Here is a 24,748-nt window from a genome sequence, read left to right as displayed (position 1 = left end):
CATTTACTCTTAGACCTCAAATATTTAGCATAGGGAGACAGTTATCAGTATCTAACCAAAGGAAATTATAGCTAAAGTTACTTGATTTTGTGATCATTTTTCAACTTAAAAGATGATGAATAATTTTTCTTTTTAGCTTAGACCGGAATCAGAATTTACATAATTTGAATGCCTCTCCTTGCCACTAACTGCAGATTAAAAAGCAAAGGGGAGTGGGGGGAGGGCAGAGAAGGCGGGCAGGGGAGGCAGGCGGTGGTGGCGCACCTGGTTAAGTGCTCACATTACAGTGCGCAAGGACCCCTGCAGGTGGGGACCTGGGGGCTTGAACCAGGACCCTTATGCCGGTCATTGTGCTTTGCACCACATGCGCTTAACCCACTGCGCCACCGCCCGACCCCCTAGTTATAATAATTTTAAAGAAGCCATGCGAGATGTTGGACATTCATCAGCCCAATAAATTCTAGATGTCCTATGTCAGGGGTCTTGTTCCAGAACAGGAATGCACGCCATGATACACACCATGAACATCTGGCAGTATGTGACATGCTGTCTTATTTAAGCAGCAGAAGAGAGAAGCAGATTGAGATGGCAAAAGAAACTGGGGAAGAGGACAAATGGGGAAAGATAAGTAATCTTGAAAAATAAAAAAAAAAAGAAAGAAATATGATACGTTTTTAAACCTCAGAGGATTTAACCATCTCCAGATTGAAATTTGAGCCAGAATTGTGGAGAGATTCTACCAGACTTTCACTTAGAAAAATATCAACACCCTCCCTCCCCACCCCACCCCCGCCCCCATGACATCCTGGCTTCTGTCACTTACATCTTGAGCCAACAAAATAGTAGCTCCAGCTATGGTTCAGCCACCATCTGTGGCTGCCTTTCACAATCCTGGCCATTAAGAAGCAGCAGTGTTTCCGAGTTGTTTGGTTTGGCTTGATGCCTCTAGACTTCAGCTAAATCGTGCAGTTTTTACTCTTTGGGGTTGGAACTCCAGCCAAGTTGGAAACATGACATTCAAAACTCGAACCTGATCTTGACTATGAGATTCAGATTGACACTCTCAGACAACCTAAAAGTTAAAAGTTATCTGTGCTGGGCAAGAAAAAAAAATCCTTCTACAAGGACCTTGAAATTCAGTTCCTCTGAACAAATTGACACTATATAATCACTATATAATTGACACTATATAATCAACTAATACCAAGTACCAAGCCAAGTACTCACCGTGGGTGAAAAATGGAGAAGGAGGAAAGAAAATGAAAGGAAAAGAGAGAAAAAAAAAAACTACAATAATCAGAGTAAAAACATTTTAGCCCAATACATTAAGATCCCTGCCCCGCTAGGGAAAGAGAGAGACAGGCTGGGAGTATGGATCAACCTGTCAACACCCACGTTCAGCGCAGAAGCAATGACAGAAGCCAGACCTTCCACCTTCTGCACCCCACAATGACCTTGGGTCCATACTCACAGAGGGATGAAGAACAGGAAAGCTATCAGGCGAGGGGAGGGGATATGGAGCTCAGGGGGTGGGCAATTGTGGAAATGTACCCCTCTTATGCTATGGTCTTGTCAATGTCTCCATTTTATAAATTAAAAAAACTTTAGCGCAGCGGGTTGAGTGCATGTGGCACCAAGGACCGGCATAAGGATCCCTGTACAAGCCCCCGGCTCCCCACCTGCAGGGGGGTCGCTTCACAGGTGGTGAAGCAGGTCTGTAGGTGTCTGTCTTTCTCTCCCCCTCTCTGTCTTCCCATCTTCTCTCCATTTCTCTCTGTCCTGTCTAGCAACAACATCAGTAACAACAACAATAATAACTATAACAACAATAACTATAATAACAATAATAACTATAACAACAATAATAACTATAACAACAATAAAAAAAACAAGGGCAACAAAAGGGAAAATAAATATTTGAAAAATAAAAAAAAAGAAGTGGTCTGGGAGTGGATACAGCATCAGACTCTCAAACATGAGGTCCTGAGTTCAGTCCCCAGCAGCACACGTACCAGGTGATGCCTAGTTCTTTCTCTCTCCTCCTATGTTTCTCATTAATAAATAAATAAAATCTTTCAAAAAAAAAGATTCATGCTGAAAACAATGAACTTTTTAAAAATTTTTTATATTTATTTATTCCCCTTTGTTGTCCTTGTTGTTTTATTGTTATAGTTATTACTGATGTCGTTGCTGTTGGATAGGACAGAGAGAAATGGAGAGAGGAGGGGAAGACAGAGGGGGAGAGGAAGAAAGACACCTGCAGACCTGCTTCACCGCCTGTGAAGCGACTCCCCTGCAGGTGGGGAGCCGGGGGCTCGAACCGGGATCCTTATGCCGGTCCTTGCCCTTTGCACCACGCGCTTAACCCGCTGCGCTACTGCCCGACTCCCAAAAATAATGAACTTTTAAGCTGTGCATATTTTAAATAAAGATAGGATCCAACACTGGACTTGTGTAACTCACTCGCATTCACTTCATCTTATTCTTCAATCTGTCAGATCTGGCCTTTATTTGAGATTTGTTTTGAGGCTGGAGTTATGAATCAAGCTGCCAATGTCCATGCCCAGCAGAGAAGCAATTACACAAGCCAGACCTCCCACCTTCTGCACCCCAAACAGAATTTTGATCCCTACTCCCAGAGGGATAAAGAACAGAGAAGCCTCCAATGGAGGGGATGAGACATGGAACTCTGGTGCTGGGAACTGTATGGAACTGGACCCCTGTGATCTTACAGTCTTGTTCATCGTTATTAAATCACTGATAAAAAACTTTTAAAAAAAAGATTTGTGTTTTATTCATTTTATTCATTTAACTATTTGTCTTGATTATTAAGGCTTGTTGGCACCTCCTTGAATTTTCCACTCATGGAGTGCCTTACTCAGCTCCCCTGGTCAAAGCCAACACAAGAAAACCATGTGAGGGGAGTCGGGCAATAGCACAGCCAAGTGGCGTGAAGCACAAGGACTGTTCTAAGGATTCGGGTTCCAGCTCCCGGCTCCCCACCTGCAGGGGAGTCGCTTCACAGGTGGTGAAGCAGGTCTGCAGGTGTCTTTCCCCTTCTGTCTTCCCTTCCTCTCTCCATTTCTCCCTGTTCTATCCAACAACGACATCAATAACAACAATAATAACTACAACAACAATGAAAAACAAGAGCAACAAAAGGGAAAATAAGTAAATAAATATTAAAAAAAAAGAAAAAGAGAGAAGAAAACCATGTGAGATAGTGCTACCATTACTCTCATTTATAAATGAGTAAACACAAAACGGTCGGCTGCTTTTGCCCAAGACTGGAGAGCTCGAGCGGCCAAATCAGATTCCAAGCCCAGCTCTGTGGCTCTGAGCCCCACACTGTTACACATTCCTTTAAGGAAACATTTACCAGACGACTTTGCAGTACTACATCATTTAGCAAAAAGCAGCACAGTCCTGGATTTAAAAAAAAAACAAAAAACAATGTGAAGGCCAAGGAGACAGTATAATAACTTATGTAACAGACTTCCCTACCTGAGGCTCGCAAGTCTTTGAGTTCAATCCCCTGCGCTACTTTAAATCAGAACTATACAGTGTTCTGGATTAAAACACAGATAAACAGGGAGTCTGGCTTAGAGCAGCGGGTTAAGCACACGTGGCGCAAAGCGCAAAGACCAATGTAAGGATCCTGGTTCGAGCCCCCGGTTCCCCACCTGCAGGGGAGTCGCTTCACAGGCGGTGAAGCAGGTCTGCAGGTGTCTGTCTTTCTCTCCCCCTCTGTCTTCCCCTCCTCTCTCTATTTCTCCATTTGTCTCTGTCCTAACGACGATGACATTAATAACAATAACTACAACAACAATGAAAAACAACAAGGGCAATAAAAGGGAAAATAAATATATAAAAAAATAGATAAACAAAACATTCCAGAGGCTGGGGAAATAGCATAATGGTTATGTAAAAAGACCTTCCTAGGGGTCGAGCAGTAGCGCAACAGGTTAAGCGCAAGTGGCGCAAAGCCAAGGACCGCGTAAGGATCCCAATTTGAGGGCCCCCCGCCCCCGCTCCCCACCTTCAGGGGAGTCACTTCACAGGCGGTGAAGCAGGTCTGCAGGTGTCTGTCTTTCTCTCCTCTCTTGTCTTCCCCTCCTCTCTCCATTTCTCTCTGTCCTGTCCAACAACAACATCATCAATGACAACAATAATAATAACCACAACAACGATAAAACAACAAGGGCAGCAAAAGGGAAGAAAAAAATAACCTCCAGGAGCAGTGGATTCGTGATGCAGGCACTGAACCCCAGCGATAACCCTGGAGGTCAAAAAAAAAAAAAAAAAAAACTACTTTCCTGCCTGAGGCTCCAAAGTCACAGGTTCAATCCCCTGCACTACCATAAGTCAGAGCTAGGCAGTACTCTGAGGGAGAGAAAAATAAAATTCCAAACAAATAATAAAATTCATAATTTGAAGAAATTATTCATGATTGTTCATCGCTGGTTAATATCCTACATGCTTAAACTAAATGTTGATTGCAAACCCCTGAAAACATTTCTAATTTGTTCCTGATTCTATAGTTAACACTACCCCTCAGGGTAAGCCTAAGAAGACCTATGGCCCTCGCCCAAAGGACGGGACCATAGATTTGAGAAGCCTGGAAACAGTGAGAATCTGAGCGTTAGGTTCAAGCTGACCCTGGTATACAACCTCAAAAACCGTTGAGTTTCTGAGAATAAATCAAGCCACAGTGTCAGTGTTCAGATACACTCCAGAATATAATGTGAATTTAGCAAATGAATAGATTGCAGGGGCCAGGCAGTAGCGCAACTGGTTAAGTGCACGTTAGCATGCCTCAAGACCTTGGTTCAAGTCCCTGGTCCCCACTAGCAGAAGAAAGCTTCCTAAGCAGTGAAGCAATGCTCTAGTATCTCTCTCTGTCTCTCCTTCTCTATCCACCTTCCTTCATCAATTTCAAATAAAGTTGAAAAGAAAGAGGAAAGGAAGCAAGAGAAAAAGAAAGGAAGAAAGAGTAGATTGTCTGTGAGAGGTTGCAAGTGTGATTGATCCCTGGGATCACCAACAGACACAATGCTCTAGTTTAAAAACACAAAAAGAAGAAGTAGTAGTTATGGAAGTACACCTACCCCCTACAATAACTGCCCCTACCATGTCTGCATTTAGCCAGACATCAGTAATGTGGTCAAAACCATTTTAAAGGGTCATAGAGGGAAACTAGACTGGAAAAAAAAAAAAATCTAAAAACAGTAACAAGATAGAAATGGGAAAGGGAAGGGCTGGGCAATGGCACACCTGGTTCAGTGTACATGGTACAATGTGCAAGGACCCAAGTTCAAACCCCTGGTCCCCACCTGCAGGAGGCAATCTTTGTAAACGGTGAAGCAAGTGTTGCAGGTGTCTCTCTGTCTCTCTCCCTCACTATTTCCTCTACCCTTTCGATTTCTAACTATCTCTATCCGATAGATAAATAAATAAATAAATAAAGATAATTTTTAAAATTTTCTTATAGGGAAAGAGTTTTCTTTGGAAAGAGAAAGACAACTTAAGTCAAGGAACTGGTACCTAACTGTTGGTATGCTTCTAATTCTGCTTCTAAGACCCCTTCTGTTTCATTGGTTTAATCCCCCCTGCTTAACATTGTATTCTATTTACATAACCACTGTTAACTAAGCACCGCCCTGCCTGCAGGGCATTGGTTTAATCCCCACTGGTTCATGATGTCTTTTTCCTCCGCCCCCTCTCGTAGTACACCCTGATTTGCACCAGTCTCTTTTCACTCCACCCTCTCTACATCACATCCTGTTTCCACCCTATTTGGCAAGTATATATATAAGGACAGGATTGTGATTATAGATAGTTTTAGATAGCTTAGATTGTGCTGCGTTCCACGTGAATAAAGACTGAACTGCATACCAGCCATGAGTCCCTGGTCGTCTGTCTCCTGCCCTCGAAGCTAGCCCAGCACCTAACAACTTTTTTAAACTATATACAGTCAGTGGACTTAATGTACGGGACACAAGAAAACCGGAGTTGAACCAGTGGGTGACAGTGAATGGATGACAGTCTCGAGGATCTGACTTTATGCTCAATGTAAGGGGACAAATCTTCCAACAATTAGACCTGTCCAGCAAGGAAAGAGCCAGCTGCACAAAAGTTGGCTGTCAGCTGCTACAGAAGAGGGCCACGCTGGAGGGAAGGCCTTCCAATCTCTTCCAATGCTAAGAATAAGAAACAGATTAAGCTTAACATATTCATTGCTATGCATAGTGTTTGGTTCCTACGAACCTTAGAAAACTAAAACAAGACTACAAAAAAATACGTCTTCGGAGTCAAGAGACAGTAAGAAAACACAGAAGTTTCCTTCAACCTAGAGGAAACAGAGCTTGAACCTGGGTCACAGGCGTGGCAAAAACAGCTCACTGTCCAAATGAGCTATTTCACTGACCCCCCCCACACACACACACACACACACTCTGGGTTTCTGTCATGCACACTTAGACCGAATTACACGGAAGACATAACTTACATGCAGTGGAAAACCAGAAGAAAAAAAAATCATGATTCTATTGCAATATTCACTATCTCTGTAACTACTGTTGTTGATCTCTTACTATGCTTAATTTAAAAAGACAGAGTCGGGCGGTAGCGCAGGTTAAGCGCACATGGCCCAAAGCGCAGGGACCAGCGTAAGAACCCCAGTTCGAGCCCCCGGCTCCCCACCTGCAGGGAAGTCGCTTCACAGGCGGTGAAGCAGGTCTGCAGGTGTCTGTCTTTCTCTCCCCCTCTCTGTCTTCCCCATCTCTCTCCATTTCTCTCTGTCCTATCCAACAACGACGACATCAATAACAACAACAACAATAAAAAGGGCAACAAAAGGGATAATAAATATAAAAAAATTGGAAAAAAAAGACAAACACAGGTATATTTGTATAGGAACAAACAGAATAGGGTGGCGGGGGTAGACAGCATAATGGTTATACAAAGAGACCCACGTGCCCCAGGCTCCAAAGTCCTAGGTTCAATACCCCCACCCCCCACCCCCGCCCCCCACCACCCCACCCCCTGCACCACCATAAACCAGATCAGTGGTCTGGTAAAAAGACAGGAAAAACAAAAGAGAACATGCAGAGCTCAGTAATGTCCAAGCATCTAGGAGTCTTGGAAAGCATCCTCCTCATATAAGGAGAAGGGAGGAGGAGGCTTATGGTCATAGGAGCCGCTCTGTGTGGGCTGAAGATAGTATACATCTACCCAGCAGTCCGGCGCCTGGCACGCGCTCAACCCACAGCACTGCAGATGTTAGGGCTGAAGACCAGGTCATAGGAAGTGCTAAGTTCCCGGATCAAAGGTGGCTGGTGTCTACTTAGAAACTACTGAAGGCCGAGAGTGCAGGCCAGCGAGTCGGGCGGATTAAGCGCACATGCTGCAAAGCTCAAAGACCGGCTTAAGGATTCCAATTTGAGCCCCCTGGCTCCCTACCTGCAGGGGAGTCGCTTCAGGTCTGCAGGTGTCTGTCTTTCTCTCCCCCTCTCTGTCTTCCCCTCCTCTCTCCATTTCTCTCTGTCCTACCCAACAACGACGGCATCAATAACAACAATAACTACAACAACAATGAAAAACAACAAGGGCAACAAAAGGGAAAATAAATAATAAATATATTTTTTAAAAAGTGACATGAAGAAGAGACAGAGAGAGACAGAGTCCTCCAGTACTGCTTCACTACTTGTGAAGATTCCCCTCTGAAGTTGGGGGCCAGGGCCTTGAACCTGGGTCTTGTTGAGAGCATGTGTGCACTCACCCCACTGCACCACTACCTAGTCCCTGTGTATAACTATTAACTCTCCCAAAACTTGGCAGCAGCACTGGCCCAGGAGGTGGCTCAGTGGTTTAAGTGCTGGATCCAAGTTCTGGCACTGGATGTGTCATAGTGATGGTCTGGTTCCTGCTCTCTCATAAATCAATCTAAAAACAACAGTAACAGCAACAACAACAACACAAACTTAACTGGGCTGGCAAGCACAGCTCACTTGGACGTGCTCTGCCTTCCCTAGACCCTAGACCAGGGTTCTATCCCTAGCACCAAAAAAATGTTTCTTTGGATTACATTTCCTCCCCCATCTTTTCCTTTCTCCTTCCTTCCTTCCTTCCTTTTCTTCCTTACTTTCTTTTTAACTCTCAAGTTGGCCTTTTTTAAAAAAAAAAAAGATTTTATTTATTTATTCATGAAGATAGAAGGAGAGAAAGAGCCAGACATCACTCTGGTACATGTGCTGCCAGGGATTGAACTCTGGACCTCATGCTTGAGAATCCAATGTTTTATCCACTGCACCACCTCCAGGACCACCGGTTGGCCTTTAAGACATGGTACAAAAGGTCTCATTATACATTTACATGAAGTCCAGCTGGGCTGCTACTGATGTTAAAGTTTAACAGTCTTGTCTCCAAATTCCAAGAGTTCTTGTCCTAGTTAAACCACAGTTCTGGCAGCAAGTACCCCTTCTCAACTAGCCGGAGACTTGGAATAATAGTAGTCAGAGTGTTGAAATAATGCAAATTCTCTCCCTGTCCATCAAATTCCTAAAAAAAATAGAAACAAACTGTTTTTTAGATTTCCTGCCGCCCCTTCCTTCCTTCCTTCCTCCCTCCCTCCCTCCCTCCCTCCCTTCCTCCTTTCTTTCCTTCCTTCCTTCTCCTCCTCCTCCTTTCATTTTGTTTCATTTGGGGTCTGTTTGGATCAAAGCAATGCCTTTATCTGTGTGAATCGTGCAGTCTCCCATGGCCTACACTTTTTTTTTTTAAATATTTATTCCCTTTTGTTGCCCCCTTTTTTTATTGTTGTAGTTATTATTGTTGTTGTTTTTGATGTTGTCATTGTTGGATAGGACAGAGAGAAATGGAGAGAAGAGGGGAAGACAGAGAGGGAGAGAGAAAGATAGACACCTGCAGACCTGCTTCACTGCCTGTGAAGTGACTCCCCTGCAGGTGGGGGCTCGAACCGGGATCCTTAAGCCAGTCCTTGCACTTTGCTGGAAGCCTCTCCAGTGCTAACCCTTGTGTTACTTCAAGATTACCTGCACCATCCTGTTTATTCCACATGTGCTTATCTCTTGTGCCCTCAGCCCCTCATTTCCTCACCTCAGTGTGAACTCTCACAACAAAGGAAGATTTGAATAAGTGCCCTCAAAAATCTCTTAAATGAGTGGATTGTAGAGAAATTTAAGAATGCTCCTAAAGAAACATTAAGAACTTGGGGAAATGGTCACAATTCACACATGTATTAGCATGAAGAAAAAAAAAAAATCAACTAATGTAATAGACCAAGTTCCTTTGTTGAAAGGTAGTGAAGCAAATATACCGAAAAAGAAAATGGTTTGTCAGAACTCAAGTCAGGGTGGCATTCTGGGTGGTTTTGACTGGCCTCTTCAATGTATTGCAATTGTCACTTGTCCAAATTTTTCCACAAAGCATGTCTTTGATAAGATGAAGAGGGGGAGAAAAAGCAACTCTAAAAATGACCACCCTGGGGGAAAGCTATATGTGTGCTTATGACAGGCTCACCACCCTGGGACACGTTACTCGAGTCGAAATTAGAGCTCTTAAATACAGAAACCAGGAGAATAAAAAAATAAATAATAAACAATAAACTCTAGGGGATCAGGCGGTAGCACAGCAGGTTAAGCACACATGGCATAAGGCGCAAGGATAGGCATAAGGATCCCGGTTCGAGTCCCCTGTTTCAACCCTCCTTCACAGGCGGTGAAGCAGGTCTGCAGGTGTCTACCTTTCTCTCCCCTCCTCTCTCCATTTCTCTCTGTCCTATCCAACAACAACAACAGCAATGACATAAATAATAATAATGACAACAATAAGGGCAACCAAATGGGAAAAATGGCCTCCAGAAGCAGTGGATTCGTAGTGCAGGCACCTAGCCCCAACAATAACCCTGGAGGCCAAAAAAAAAAAAAAAAAAAACACCTCAGGCCACATGCAGTGGGCCTGCTAATCTGGAAAAATACCTCAAAACTTTCAGAGTAGGCAGGGTGGTGGTGTCTAGTTAAGTGCACATATTACCATCTACAAGGGCCCACGTTTAAGCCCCTGGTCCCCCACCTGCAGGGGGAAAGCTTCATGGGTGGTGAAGCAGTGTTGCAGCTCTCTCTCTCTCTCTCTCCCTACCTCTCTCTCCCTCTCAAGTTCTCTCTGTTCTATCAAGTAAAATCAGTAAAGTTTTAAAAAATTAAAATTTAAAGGTTAAAGAAAAAAACAACTTTCAGACCTCTAAAGCTACATCTCATTAACACGGCTAGAAACAAAACAGAATATGACAAAGTCCAGAAATCCTGTACTGAGAAGACTCTGTGTAATCCATTAAAGCTAACTGCTTTTTTAAAAAATTTATTTATTTATTTTCCCTTTTGTTGCCCTTTTTTTTTTTTTTATTGTTGCTGTAGTTGTTGTTGTTATTGATGTCGCTGTTGCATAGGACAGAGAGAAATGGGAGAGAGGAGGGGAAGACAGAGAGGGGGAGAGAGACACCTGTAGACCTGCTTCATCACCTGTGAAGTGACTCCCCTGCAGGTGGGGAGCCGGGGGCTCGAGCCAGGATCCTTACTCCAGCCCTTGTGCTTCGCACATGTGCTTAACCCACTGCACTACTGCCCAACTCCCGCTAACTGCTTTTTTTTTAAAAGATTAATTTAATTATTTATGAAAAAGAGTTTCACCTGAGAGTGAGAAAAGAGAAGTCAAAGCATTGCTCAGGAGGTACATGAAACGCTGGGGATTGAACCAGAAACCTCAGGCATGTAAGTCCAGTGCTCTACCAGTTAAGTCATCTCTCCAGTCACAAACATTAGCTTTTGAAGCTAGAGGGTTGAACTGATTCAAGTCTCCCTCATAGAAGGCTTCTACCCTCCAATTCTCAGAAGTTTTCACTCTTACACAGAGGAGACACATTCTTAAATGTAATGAGTACCAAACAAGAAAAAAAAAAAAAGTCTGAGTCCTCTGAATTAGGTCGTCCTTTCAGAGAGGTTCGTGCACTCGCTCCATGGTTTAATTTGAAATGCTGGTCCCATCTGTGACGCTCCTGCAAGAGCTGGAGTTAATAGTAATTAAGAACAGAAGCAGGTTTGTTCTTGAACATCTTTTCAATCAAATCCAGGATGCTTCCAAGTGGAAACCGGCCAATTTCCCGCACTTGAGACACTGGCTCTAAAGGACAGAGTAATTCTTTTTTGAACACCACTATGTAGCTGTCAGGCCCTTAGAAGAGGATTCTTATAGCCTTCGGTGGAAGGATTCAGTCACCCACTACGCAAAAAAAAAAAAAAAAAAAAGTTGTCACCGAATAGAAATTTTCCTCTTTTCCTTTTTTTTCTGTCTTAAAGACTGTAATTGTTTTTTTAATATTTATTCATTGGCTTGAGACAGAAAGTAAGATGGAAAGGGGAGATAGAGAGGGAAAGAGAAAGAAACTGCTTCAGCATTGCTTCACTGCTCTTGAAGCTTCTCCCCCCAACACCCCACCTCCTACAGTTGGAGACTGGGGGCTTGAACCCAGGATCTTACACATGGTGACATGTGTACTCAACTAGATGCACCACTGCCTAGTCCCTCTCTGCGTGTTGACTATTTTTTTTATTACTTTATTTCATTTTATTTTATTTATTATTGGATAGAGACAGAGAGACATTGAGATAGAAACAGATAGAGGCCCCTATAGCTCTACTTCACCAAGTGTGAGGCTTTCCTCCTGCAGGTGGGGACCAGGGGCTAGAACCTGGGTCCTTACACTGTTGACTTACTGTTGACTTCTTCAGACAGAGAGAGCCAGAGCCAGAGAGGGGAAGATACCACAGAAGATACCGCAGCAGGAAGATACCTCCAGGATAGTGGGGTCGCAACCTAGCTTAGGTGGTGCACATGACAAAGCAAGTTCCTACCCAAGTGAGCTTTTTTGCTGTCCGAGAAGTTATTTTAAAGATGTACTGATTTATTTGAGAGAAGGAGAGAGAACCAGAGCAACACTCTAGTCTGTGTCATGCCAGGGACGACACCATGACCTCACCATGTAAGATGATGATGATGAAGATTAAGAAAGCTAGGAGGCGGGAGCCTGGCGGGAGCCCGGCGGTAGCACAGCGGGTTAAGCGCATGTGGCGCAAAGCGCAAGGACCTGCATAAGGATCCCGGTTTGAGCCCCCGGCTCCCCACCTGCAGGGGAGTCGCTTCACAGGCGGTGAAGCAGGTCTGCAGGTGTCTGTCTTTCTCTCCCCTTGTGTCTTCCCCTCCTCTCTCCATTTCTCTCTGTCCTATCCAACAACAATGACATCAACAATAATAATAACTACAACAACAATAAAAACAAGGGCAGCAAAAAGGAAATAAATTTAAAACAAAAAAAAGTTAGGAGAAGAGAAAGAGCCAGACATCAGTCTGGTACATGTGCTGCCATGAACCCAAGACCCCGTGCTTGAGAGTCCGACACTTTATCTACTGCGCCACTTCCCAGGACCCCTACCTCTTTAATGTTATTTTATGATCATGTCAATGGGGGGGGGGATTACAGCCTAAAGAACTTCACTTTTGTACGATTTATTTATTTATTTATGAGAGGAAGAAAGAGAGATAACCAGGGCATTACCCTGGCATATGTAATGCCAGTGATTGAACTTGGAGGTCTCTTATTGAGAGTCCCAATGCTTTGTCCACTGTGTCACATTCCAGGCCACTAAACTTAGGCTTTGAATCTTTTTTTATTGTTTTTTTTTATATTTATTTATTTTCCCTTTGGTTGCCCTTGTTGTTTTTCATTGTTGTTGTAGTTACTGTTGTTGTTGTTATCGATGTCGTCGTTGTCCTTCACCGCTTGTGAAGCGACCGCCCCGCAAGTGGGGAGTCAAGAGCTCGAACCCGGATCCTTCCTCCGGTCCTTGCGCTTTGCGCCACATGCGTTTAACCCGCTGCGCTGCCGCCCGACTCCCGTACTTTGAATCTGTACTCCTGTACCTTGCTCCTGCTGTCATTCTTCCCGTGTCTGTGTTTAGCTACTAAGCCTGTCTTCCTCCTTCCTTTCACAACGTTCAGGAATGTTCTACCATGTAAGTATCAGTGGAACTCAGTACTACATACAAACTTGCAAAGTTACATGCAAGTGTCCTCATACGTACCATGCAAATACACACATGTGTTGGCACACAGCGTATACACACACAGAAAAGCTATGGTTCCTGGCTCAGGAAGTAGCTTGACTGGTAGAGCATAGGACGTTTGTATCTGAGTTTCCAAGTTTGATCCCTGGCACTGCATGGAGCAGAGTGTGCTATTTTCTCCTGCCTCCCTGCCTCATGTGAAATTCTCGTGCATAGTAAATCAAAGAAATATTCAGAAAGAAAGACAAAGAGGGAGGGAGGAAAGAAGGAAAGGAAAAGAAAAGCTGGGGAGGAGCAGTGGAGCACCGACTGAGTGCACACATTACAGTGTGCAAGGACCAAGGTTCAAACCCCCAATCCCCCACCTGCAGGGAGGAGGCTTCCTGAGAAGTGAAGCAGTGCCGCAGGTATCACTCTTTCTCTCTCCCTGTCTCCTCTTCCCTCTCAATTTCTGTCTCTATCAAATAAGACATAAATAGGGCAGGTTTGAGCCCCCCGGCTCCCCACCTGCAGGGAGTCGCTTCACAGGCAGTGAACAAAGTCTGCAGGTGTCTGTCTTTCTCTTCTCCTGTCTTTCCATTCTCTCTGTCCCATCCAACAACGACAACATCAATAACAATAGTAACTACAACAACAGTAAAAAACAAGGGCAACAAAAGGGAAAATAAATAAATAAACAGAAAGAAATAGGGCAAGGGTAGATAACATAACAGTTATGCAAAGAGACTCTCATGCCTGAGGCTCCGAAGTCCCAGGTTCAATGCCCTCCCCCTCACCCCCCTACCCCCACACCACCATAAACCAGAGCTGAGCAGTGCTCTGCTAAAAAAAAATTAATGAATGAACAAATAAATAAATAAATGTAAAAAGATGTTCAAAAAAGAAGACAAGCTAAGATAGCCATGATGGTGGACCCAAGCTCCTGGCAATGGAAAAGAAGTCTCTCTTTTCATGCAATATGCTCATGAAAATGTGAGCCAGTGATTTGGGAGTGGGTCTTTGTCAAGTAAGGTATTTGGTAAGTCTCAGCCCGCACTGCTCCAGGTGACCAGGGAGGAGTCAACGGAGACGGCTAGCAAGAGGCTAATCTTCGAAGGTTGGGCAATGGACAAACCTTCAGCCTAAATTGGAGCTAAGGAAGCAGAAAAGACTTTAACTACTTGGACACTGGCTCTTTCTGGGCAAGATACAGATGGAATTTATAACCTGAGATATTGATATTCATATTCATTTTCTCTCTCTCCTTTAAGATTTTATTTAGGAAGCTGGGCAGTGGTGTGCCCGGTTCAGCACACATATCACCATGTGCAAAGACCAGGGTTCGAGCCCCAGCTCCCCACCTACAGGGGGAATACTTCATGAGTAGTGAAGCACCTCTGCAGGTATCTACCTTTCTCTCACTCTTTCTTTCTTTTTTTTTTTTCCTCCAGGGTTATTGCTGGCCTCGGTGCCTGCACCATGAATCCACCGCTCCTGGAGGCCATTTTTCCCCCTTTTTGTTGCCCTTGTAGTTGTAGCCTCATTGTGGTTATTATTATTGCCATTGTTGATGTTTTTCATTGTTGGATAGGACAGAGAGAAATGGAGAGAGGAGGGGAAGACAGAGAAGGGGAGAGAAAGATAGACACCTGCAGACCTGCTTCAAGACCTGCTTCACCGCCTGTGAAGCTACTCCCCTGCAGGTGGGGAGCCGGGGGCTCGAACCAGGATCCTTATGCCGGTCCCTGCGCTTTGCGCCACATGCGCTTAACCCGCTGTGCTACAGCCCGACCCCTCTCTCCCTCTTTCTTATTCCCCTCTCCTCTCCTCTCAGTTTCTCTCCGTCTTGCCAAATAAAAATAGAAAGGAAGGGAGAAAGGAAGGGAGGGAGGGAAAAAAAAAAAAAGAAAAAATGGCTGCTGGGAGCAGTGGATTTGCTGTAGTGCAGGCACCAAGCCATAGAGATAAACCTGGTGGGGAAAAAAGTGGGGGGAGAGGCAGGCACGAGCGCACCAGGTTAAGTGTACATGGCGCAAATACAAGGACCAGCCTAAGGATCCTGGTTCAAGCCCCCGGCTCCTCACCTGCAGGGGGGAGGTCTCTTCACAAGTGGTGAAGCAGGTCCATTTCTCTCTGTCCTATCCAACAACAACAAGAGCAACAACAGGGGGAAAAAATGGCCACCAGGAGCAATGGATTCATAGTCCAGGCACCCAGCCCCAGCGATTACCCTGGAGGCAAATAATAATAATAATAATTAATTATTTCTTAATGAGAAAGAGAGGAGGAGAAAGAGAAATAACCAGACATCACTCTGGTACATGTGCTGCTAGGGATTGAACTCAGGACCTCATGCTTGAGAGTCCAAAGCTTCATCCACTCTGCTACCTCCTGGACCACTTGTCTAAGATTCTTTATGGAGACAGGGACACCATAGAAGGTAGAAGGGACAGAAGGGACACATAATCAACTTACGCACGGCTAGAACCCAAGATACCCAAAACACTAACAGACAGCGACACACACACTCACACACACACAGACACACACTCACACACACACACACACACACTCACACACAGACACACACACACACTCACACACACAGACACACACACACTCACATACACACAGACACACACTCACATACACACACTCACACACACACAGACACACACACTCACACACACTCACACAGACACACACTCACACACACACAGACACACACTCACTCACACACACACACACACACACACGCACACACACACATACAGGAGGAGGTAGACACCAAAGCTTCTCGATGCCATAATGTCTCAATGTGGTGTCTACTGGGGCTTCAGCCTGGGCCACAGCATCACAACGCACATACCCAGCCGCCCCCACCCCCTGCTTCATCTTACTGGAATTACAGGTGAAAAAAGCCACCACAGGGGAAGTTGGGCGGTAGTGCAGCAGATTAAGCAAAGCGCAAAGCGCAGGGACCTGCGACATAAGGATCCCGGTTTGAGCCCCCGGCTCCCCACCTGCAGGGGAGTCACTTCACAGGTGGTGAAGCAGGTCTGCAGGTGTCTATCTTTCTCTCCCCCTCTCTGTCTTCCCTCCTCTCTCCATTTCTCTGTCTTATTCAACAACAATGACATCAATAACAATAAATACAACAATAAAACAACAAGGGCAACACAAGGGAAAATATTTTTTAAAAATTAAAAACAAAAAGCCACCACAGAAGCAACAAAAGGGAGAAGGGAATTCTGCAAGGCAGTGGAGTCAACACTCCCCAGCCTCGGTGCAGCCTCTCCCTGGAGGAGCAGCTTTGCACCGCGCAGTGGCTGCAGGAGAGTCCTGTGGGCACCAGTCTACCCCAGGCAAGGCTGGAGCAGATGGCCTGCGCTATTTTCACATCAATCAAAGCTTTATCTCCTGGGATTTTACTGTGTTCCATCATCACCTTGGAGCCTTCAACTACGAAAAGATACATCCAGTGGGGTGGTGGTACTTCTCTATCAGGGAATTAGCTCAAAGTGAACAGCAGGTAACAGAAAAGTAAATACTGTGGAATGTTTCATCTGCCCGGCTGTGAATTCTCAGACTTTCTGAGAGATCATCATCATCATCATCATCTTCCAAGTCCACTAGAACCAGGCAACTCTCAAAACAAACTGCTGTCCTTTGTCTTCTTCCCCCAACAATTTTTAAAGCAGTTTGGGCAAAAATCACTTATTTCCCCTCTAGAAATAGAAAAAATACCTTCTAAACATTTTCCTGTCACATCTTACTCTGGGGAAAAACACTGAGTGGATGTGGAAGAGAAGAGAAACCAACATTCAGGATGAAGGAAATTTAAATGAGGAAAAAGGAATATGGGAAAATAGCAAATGGAAAGTTTTTTAAAACCTCTAAAAGGGGGGGGCAGAAAGAGGCCATTTTCCATCACATTTTCTTTAAAAACAGAAATAGGTGGCCTGGGAGGTGGCACACTGGATAAAACATTGGACTCTCAAGCATGAGGTCCTGAGTTCAATCCCTGGCAGCACATGTACCAGAGTAATGTCTAGTTCTTTCTTTCTCTCCTGTTAACTTTTTCATTAATAAATAAAGTCTTCAAAATCAAAACAACGGGAGTCGGGCAGTAGCACACCAGGTTAAGCACACTTGGCACAAAGCACAGGAACCGGCTAAGGATCCCAGTTCAAGCCCCCAGCTCCCCACCTGCAGGGGAGTCACTTCACAGGCGGTGAAGCAGGTCTGCAGGTGTCTGTCTTTCTCTCCCCCTCTGTCTTCCCCTCCTCTCTCCATTTCTCTCTGTCTTATCCAACAACGATGACATCAATAACAACACCAATAGTAACTACAACAATAAAAACAAGGGCAACAGAAGGGAATAAATAAATATTTTAAAAAGCATTTAAAAAAATCAAAACAGAACAGAAAATGGAGAAGGGAAGTGGGTTTGAATGCACACATTACCATGTACAGAGACCTAAGTTCAAGCCCTGGGTCCCCAGCTACATAAAGGGAGGAAGCTTCATGAGTAGTGAAACAATGCTCCAGACGTCTTTCTTTCTCTCGACTTCTCCATCCCTCCCTTCCCTTTCAATTTCTCTCCCAGTAAATAAATAATTAAGAACAGAAAGTGTCGCTAATTCAGGCCTGAGATGGAGAGTGTCAAGTGCTTCATGTCAAAAGACACCAGGTCAGCTATAAAGGATGCTAAAATATGGGTTCAGTTAGGGAGGCAGGTCCACCGGGCAGCCCATAAGCTTTGTGCATCACAAGTTCCCTTTGCAATTCCCAGTACCACTTGAGGCACAGTGGGCTCTGTTTTGTCTTTCTTTTTTCTTTCTTTTTTTTATAATATTTATTTATTCCCTTTGTTGCCCTTTTTTTTTTGTAGTTATTATTGTTGTTGTTATGGATGTCATTGTTGTTGGATAGGACTGAGAGAAATGGAGAGAGGAGGGAAAGACAGAGAGGGGGAGAGAAAGACAGACACCTGCAGACCTGCTTCACCGCCTGTGAAGCGACTCCCCTGCAGGTGGGGAGCCGGGGGCTGGAACCTGTTTTGTTTTTCTCCATTTCTCATATTAAACTCACTTTTTAAAAAATTTTCTATTTATTATTGGATAGAGACAGAGAGAAATTGAGAGGGAAGGGGAAGATAAAGAGGGAAAGAGATAGAGACACCTGGAGCTCTACTCCACCACTTATGACGCTTTCCCTCTGCAGGTGGGGACCAGGGGCTTGAACCTGGGTTCTTGCACACTGTAATGTGTGAGTTTCACCAGGTGAGCCACCGACACCGTCCTCTTAAACTCTTTCATATGTTAAAATAAATAAATATTGGGGACTGGATGGTAGCACAGCGGGTTAATCAAAGGTGGCACAAAGCAATAAGACTGGAGTAAGGATCCCTGTTGAAGCACCCAGCTCCCCACCTGCAGGGGGGTCGCTTTACAAGCAGTGAAGCAGGTCTGCAGGTGTCTGTCTTTCTCTCCCCCTCTCCGTCTTCCCCGCCTCTCTCCATTTCTCTCTATCCTGCCCAACAACAACTATAACAACAATAACAATAACAATCACAACAATGGCAACAAAATTGAGAAAATAGCCTCCAGGAGCAGTGAATTCATAGTGCAGGCACTGAGCCCCAGCGATAACCCTGGAGGCAATAAATAAATAAATATTTTCATTTGTTACTTGTAATGAATAGTAGGTTACAAGATGGTGAGATTACAGTGTATAATTCTACAATAAATCTTTTGTTGTTGTTGTTGTTCAATATTTTATTTAATGAGAGAAATACCGAAAGACCAGAGCAGTGCTCAGCTATGGTTTAGAGTGGTGCTGTGGACCGAACCTGGGATGTTTGGGGCTTCAGACATGTCATTCTGCATAACCATTATGCTGTCCCCCACCCCTCACAATAAATCTTAAAATCATAAAATTAGCTAAGTAGAGATGAGCTGGGGGAGATGGCAGAATTGTTAGGAAAAACAGTTTTATCTCTGAGACTCTCAGATCCCAGGTTCAATCCCTACCACTTCCATAAACTAGAGCTGGGCAGTGCTCTAATGCTCGAGTGCAAATAACTAGGGTGGGGAGTCCAGCTGTAGCGCAGCGGGTTAAGCGCAGGTGGCGCAAAGTACAAGGACCAGCTTAAGGATCCTGGTTCAAGCCCCCGGCTCCCCACCTGCAGGGGAGTCGCTTCACAGGCGGTGAAGCAGGTCTGCAGGTGTCTGTCTTTCTCTCCCCCTCTCTGTCTTCCCCTCCTCTTTCCATTTCTCTCTGTCCTATTAACAACGATGACATCAATAACAACAACAATAACTACAACAACAATGAAAAACAAGGGCAACAAAAGGGAAAAAAAATAATTAAATATTTTTTTTAAAAAAGAGCAATAAAGTGGTCCAGGAGGTGGCACAGTGGTAAAGCTTTGAACTCTCAAGCATGAGGTCCCAAGTTTGATCCCAGGCAGCACATGTGCCAGAGTGATGTCTGGTTCTTTCTCTCTCCTCCTATCTTTGTTATAAGTAAATAAAAATCTTTTAAAAAGGAAGGAGCAAGAGGAGAGGAGAAAAATATTAAAGCAAAACCACTGAAGGTAAACGTGGCAGCAACCCAGGTGGTAGTGCAGTGGCTAGAACTTTGAATTTAAAAGCCTGAGGTTCAGAGTTGATTCTGGGAATGCATGTTCCAGATGATGCTGTTTCTACCTGCCTGTATGTTAATAAATAAACCTTTAAAAGAGAGAAAGTTGGGAGTCAGGCGGTAGCACAGTGGGTTAAGCGCATGTGGCACAAAGGGCAAGGACAGGAGTAAGGATCCGGGTTGGAGCCCCCGACTTCCCACCTGCAGGGGAGTCGCTTCATGGGCACTGAAGCAGGTCTGCAGGTGTCTGTCTTTCTCTCCCCCTCTCTGTCTTCCCCTCCTGTCTCCATTTCTCTCTGTCCTATCCAACAACAATGACATCAATAACTACAACAATGAAAATCAAAAGCAACAAAAGGGAAAATAAATAAATATAAAAACAATTAAAAAAGAGAGAGAGAAAGTTAAAGATACAATCTGGCACAGAAAACTTCTCCTTCTGACCATGTGTGTGACCCAAGTCAGAGTCTGGCCACAACTTTATTGAAGGAAGTTTCGTCCATGCTGTGATCTTTTTCACTCTTTCTGTCTGCCTCATTAAAAAGATTTTTTTTTAAAAAAAATTCCTTCTGAGACAGATGGGCGTAGGGGTGGGGAGGCACAGTAATCCTAAAAGTCAAAAGTACCATGTAAGTGTTGCACATGGGTAAATAAGTCTGCTCTGAATCCTCCTTCATTCTTACTTTTTTACCTGTCCTTCCATTTTCCAGAACAATTCCCCCACCCACCTCTTCAAATTAATCTGCAAAGAAGATCCCTTCATAATTAGCCCAAAACGCACTGTGAAGTCCCAGGACACGAATGGGAACACTAGCGATAGTCCAGCGTCCGCCCTGTACTATCATTCGTTTTCAAGCTTTTTATCATTCGTTTTGAAGTTGCTAATTGTATGTATCCCAGAAAGGTAGATGGACCTCACAGCTACACATCGCCACCTCTCACCTTTTCACGTCAATTCATGAAGAACTGGGGCTGAGTACAGAGTGGGAAGTGAGGGCAGAAGAGTCAGAAACACTGAGGTGGGGGGCGGGGAGGTGAAGGGGGTAGATTGCATAATGGTTATGCAAAGAAACTCCCCTGCCTGAGGCTCCAAAAGCTGAGCAGTGATCTGGTAAAAATAATAAGAATAATATGGGGGGCAGGTAGTGGCGCACCTGGTTGAGCTCACACGTTACAATGCACAAGGACCCGGGTTCAAGCCCCCCCCCACACCTGTAAGAGGAGAGCTTTGCGAGTGGTGAAGCGGTGCTGCAGGCGTTTGTGTCTCTCATCTCCCCCTTCTCCTCAATTTCTGGTTACCTCTAGCCAATAAAGATAATAATGATGATAATAATAATAAATTCAAAAAGAAACACTGAGATCAGGCGATCTGTACCCATGCCCAGACTCGCTCAAGTGAGCCAGCCTACCAAGGGAGGCATTCTTAAGAAGCCATTATCAGGGAAGAAGCTGGATTCAAAATGCAATTTATCAGCTTGGGAAGGAGGAGAAACTGGTGGAGAGGGTTTACCTTAGAAGGCGGCAGCGAACAGAAAGGCTTTTCAAGCTCCCTCACCCCCATCCCCGACCCCAAGGTTCCCCAGGGCGCAGCCGGGCCGGACTCCCACAGGTGGGCGGCGCTCGATTGGGGGCTGGGGGGGTAGGGTGCTTGAGCAAAGAAAGGGGGCACCACGGTGTGGATCCTGGACGGACAAGGGTCGGGGGTGGAGGATGGGTGTGGAAAGGCGAGGACCGTGGAGGGGAGGTTTTGCCTTAAAGAAACTGGGGGGCTACTGGGCTCGCCTCCCCACCCCCCGCCTCCAGGCAGGAGGAGCCCAGAGGAGACCGAGCCGCGCCCCTCGCACCACCCTCCGGCAAGCTCGGTCCCCTCCCCGGCGCGGTTAGGGCGCAGGGCGGCGGGCTGCATGAGCCCCAGCACGTACGAGCCACACCGCCACCGCCGGGCGGGGGAAGGGCGCCGGGGGGGGGGGGAAGGTCGGGGGGGTCGAGTCCCGGCCTCCCGCTGTCTCCCCAACTCAAGTCAATCCCGCTTCGCATCACCCCAGCCAGACACGCCCGTCGCCCCCTCACCGGTGTTGGCGTGAATATTCTCCCGCAAGAAGTGCCCGCTGGAGAGATGCTGGAGGCCAAAGTTCTGGGCGACCCTCTGACACACCGTCCCCTTGCCCGAGCCGGGGGGGCCCAGGATGACCGCGCGCAGGAGTTTGGAAGCCATGGCCTCGGAGACCCGGGGTGACCCGGGAGGTTGGAGTGGGGGGGGCACCCTAGAAAAAGCCCCGGGAACTTTAAGTTTCTTCTGCTCTGTTGTTGGCTCTCGGGGGGAGACTCTCCAGGCGACCCTGCAGAGAGAAGAGACTTCTTGGAAGCGACTGGCAGGGAGGTGGAGACGGGCGCCACGCTGCAGCTCCCCGCCCTTCACCCCCGGGCGGGCGGCGGCGACTCTGGCCGCCTTCCCAGCCCCCGCCCTCGGCTCCTGCAGCCTTCCGGGGCTCAAGAGGTCAGCCTAGCCCACCTCCACCTCTTCTCTTGTCTCTCTGTCTCTCTGTCTCTCCACACCAGGCATCCCCAGCGCCCGTGTGCACCGAGCCCCGGGGAGCCTGGAAAGACGCCGCCTCCAGGCGCGCTCCCCCGCGCCGCGGTGGCCGAGGAGCCGAGCCCCCAGCAGGGTCCCCGCACATGGGCAGCGTCCACCACCCCACCCCACCGCACCCCACCGCGACTGTCACATCCCCCCAGCTGGGCTCCTCCCGCGCAGGGGACGAGCCGGCGCCCACCTCCGCCGCGGGTGGGGCAGGGCGTATCAGTCCAGCCCCGGCGCCGGGTAAACACCTCGCTGGGCAGCGGCGCGCACCCAGGCTTCCAGCGCCGATCCGATCGCGCCGCCCCCGCCCGCCCCCGCCCGCCCGCAGCCCGGCCCGCAGCGCGGGACTCGCCTTACGTAACCGGGGCCCCAGCTCCCCGCGAGCCGCGCGCCTCCTTCCCGCCGCTCCGCTCCCCGCGCGCCTTTCTCCAGCGCCCCGAGCACCGGGGCTGCGGGGGCGAACGGAGGTGGAGCAGACTCCCCGGCCAGAACCCCCTTCTTTTGTAACTGCCCAAGGGCCTCAGTACAACAAATACAACTTGTTGAGCGCCTACTGTGTGCCAGGCTTGGGGCTAGGAAGTTTCCTTCTGCAACCTGTGTTCCAGGTCCAGTGTTGGTGGAGGGTGGGAGGTAGGGGGCTGGGTAAAGGTTTGGAGGATAGTCATTCATTGATTCCTTCTAGAGCTGTTGGTTGAACACCTACTATGTGCCAGCCACTGTTTTCAGGGCTGCATATATAGTTGTAGACTAAAGATGGTGAGGCCTGGATTCTTGGAAGTTCAATTAGGGTTGGGAACACCACATTAAGGTCATGCAAAGGGGCCAGGCAGTGGCACACCTTGTTGAGCGTTCACATTACAGTGCCTAAGGAAGCAGGTTCAAGTCCTTGGTCCCCACCTGCAGGGGGAATGCTTTACCAGTGGTGTAGCAGAGCTGCAGGTGTCTCTCTAGCTCCTTCTCCCTCTCAATTTCTCTCCGTGTCTATCCAATAATAATAATAATAATAATATAACAATTTTTAAAATAAACCATCATTTTAAAAAAAGCTTATGCTATGACTTTCATGCCTGAGGTCACAGGTTCAGTCCCTACCACCACCATAAATCAAAGCTGAGCAGTGCAAGGACGTTACATCAATCCAATTTCATCACTTCAGCAAGAGTTCTGAACCCACATCTGCCTGACTCCAAAGTTCAAGCTTCCTGGGGAAGAAGCCTCACCTGAGCTCGGAACCATATAGCCAACTGATACCTGACCTTTGAGGCCCAGGATGTTAATCTACCTTCTGGCCTAGTACAATACATATTCTCATTTGGAAGGATGGAGAAGGGTTGCTGGGAACCAAATCCAGTCTCATACATGCAAAGCACACATTTTACCATTGCGCCACCGCCTGGCCCCTATTTGTATTATTTGTCTGGCTCAGATTTGATATTGCCTTCAGAATAAATTTTTAAAGTAATCTTCAGTGATATTGTATCCTTTGGGACAAAATGGATGGAGCTGGAGGTGATTATACTTGGTGAAGTAAAAAAGGGGGTGAAAAGCTGGATGATTTCACTCACATGTGGAAACACATGAACTTGGAAAGGAGAAAAAAATAGTCATTGAGGGAAATGAAAGAGAAATGCAGAACTTTGGTGTTAGGTGCAAAGTAGAACCACAAGCCTGTATTCCAGTAATCTTGTGAATCACTATTAAATCTCTAATTAAAAATATATTATCAGGGGGCTGAACAGTAGAGCAGCAGTTTAAGCGCACATGACAAGAAGCCTAAGGGCCAGCATAAGGATTACGGTTCGAGCCCCCACCTGCAGGGAGGGTCCGATTCACAAGTAGTGAAGCAGGTCTGCAGGTATCTATCTTTCTCTCCCCCTCTCTGTCTTCCCCTCCTCTCTCCATTTCTTTCTGTACTATCCAAGAACAATATCATCAATGACAACAATAATAATAACCACAACAATAATAAAAACAACAAGGGCAACAAAAGGGGAAAAAATGGACCTCCAGTAACAGTGGATTCCTGGTGCAGGCACCAAGCTCCAGTGATAACCCTGGAAGCCAAAAAAACAAAAAGATGGCTTCCAGGAGCAGTGGATTCTTAGTGCAGGCACAGAGCCCCAGCAATCACCTTGGAGGCAAAAAAAAAAAAAAAAAGTATTTTCAATGGCCAGGGCCAGGTGATGTCGCACCTCATTCAGCACACATGTCGCAGTGCACAGGGACCCGGGGTTTTGAGCCCCTGGTCCTGGTCCCCATCTGCACGGGGAAAGCTTTGTGAATGATGAAGCAGGGCTGCAGGCGTCTCTATCTCTCTCCGTTCTCTCTTCCCCCCCCTTTTTTTTTACTTCCATTGTGAGTTCATGTGGGCTCTCCAACTGGATTCTTTTTTTTTTTCATTTAA

General features: G+C 46.3%; 1 protein-coding gene and 1 long non-coding RNA gene across 2 annotated transcripts in view; one reads left to right on the top strand and one right to left on the bottom strand.

The window, feature by feature from the left end:
• The window catches only part of AK4 (adenylate kinase 4), a 64,148-nt gene extending 42,162 nt beyond the window's left edge, over nt 1-21,986 (bottom strand). Inside the window, exon 1 of the mRNA XM_007528230.3 lies at nt 21,834-21,986. Coding sequence (XP_007528292.2) covers nt 21,834-21,978 — 145 coding nt within the window. The 5' untranslated portion in view covers nt 21,979-21,986. The remainder of the gene's footprint in view (nt 1-21,833) is intronic.
• Nucleotides 21,987-22,097: 111 nt separating this feature from the next.
• Nucleotides 22,098-23,812, top strand: LOC132542957 (uncharacterized). Its single transcript, XR_009553927.1, has 2 exons — nt 22,098-22,260; nt 23,424-23,812. It is a non-coding gene; the product is annotated as an uncharacterized LOC132542957 (long non-coding RNA).
• Nucleotides 23,813-24,748: the final 936 nt, after the last annotated feature.

The sequence above is a fragment of the Erinaceus europaeus genome, chromosome 13 (assembly GCF_950295315.1).
Source record: "Erinaceus europaeus chromosome 13, mEriEur2.1, whole genome shotgun sequence".
NCBI classification, from domain to species: Eukaryota; Metazoa; Chordata; class Mammalia; order Eulipotyphla; family Erinaceidae; genus Erinaceus; species Erinaceus europaeus.
Note: the sequence above shows the minus strand (reverse complement) of the source record. Positions and strands in the feature narration are given on the sequence as shown.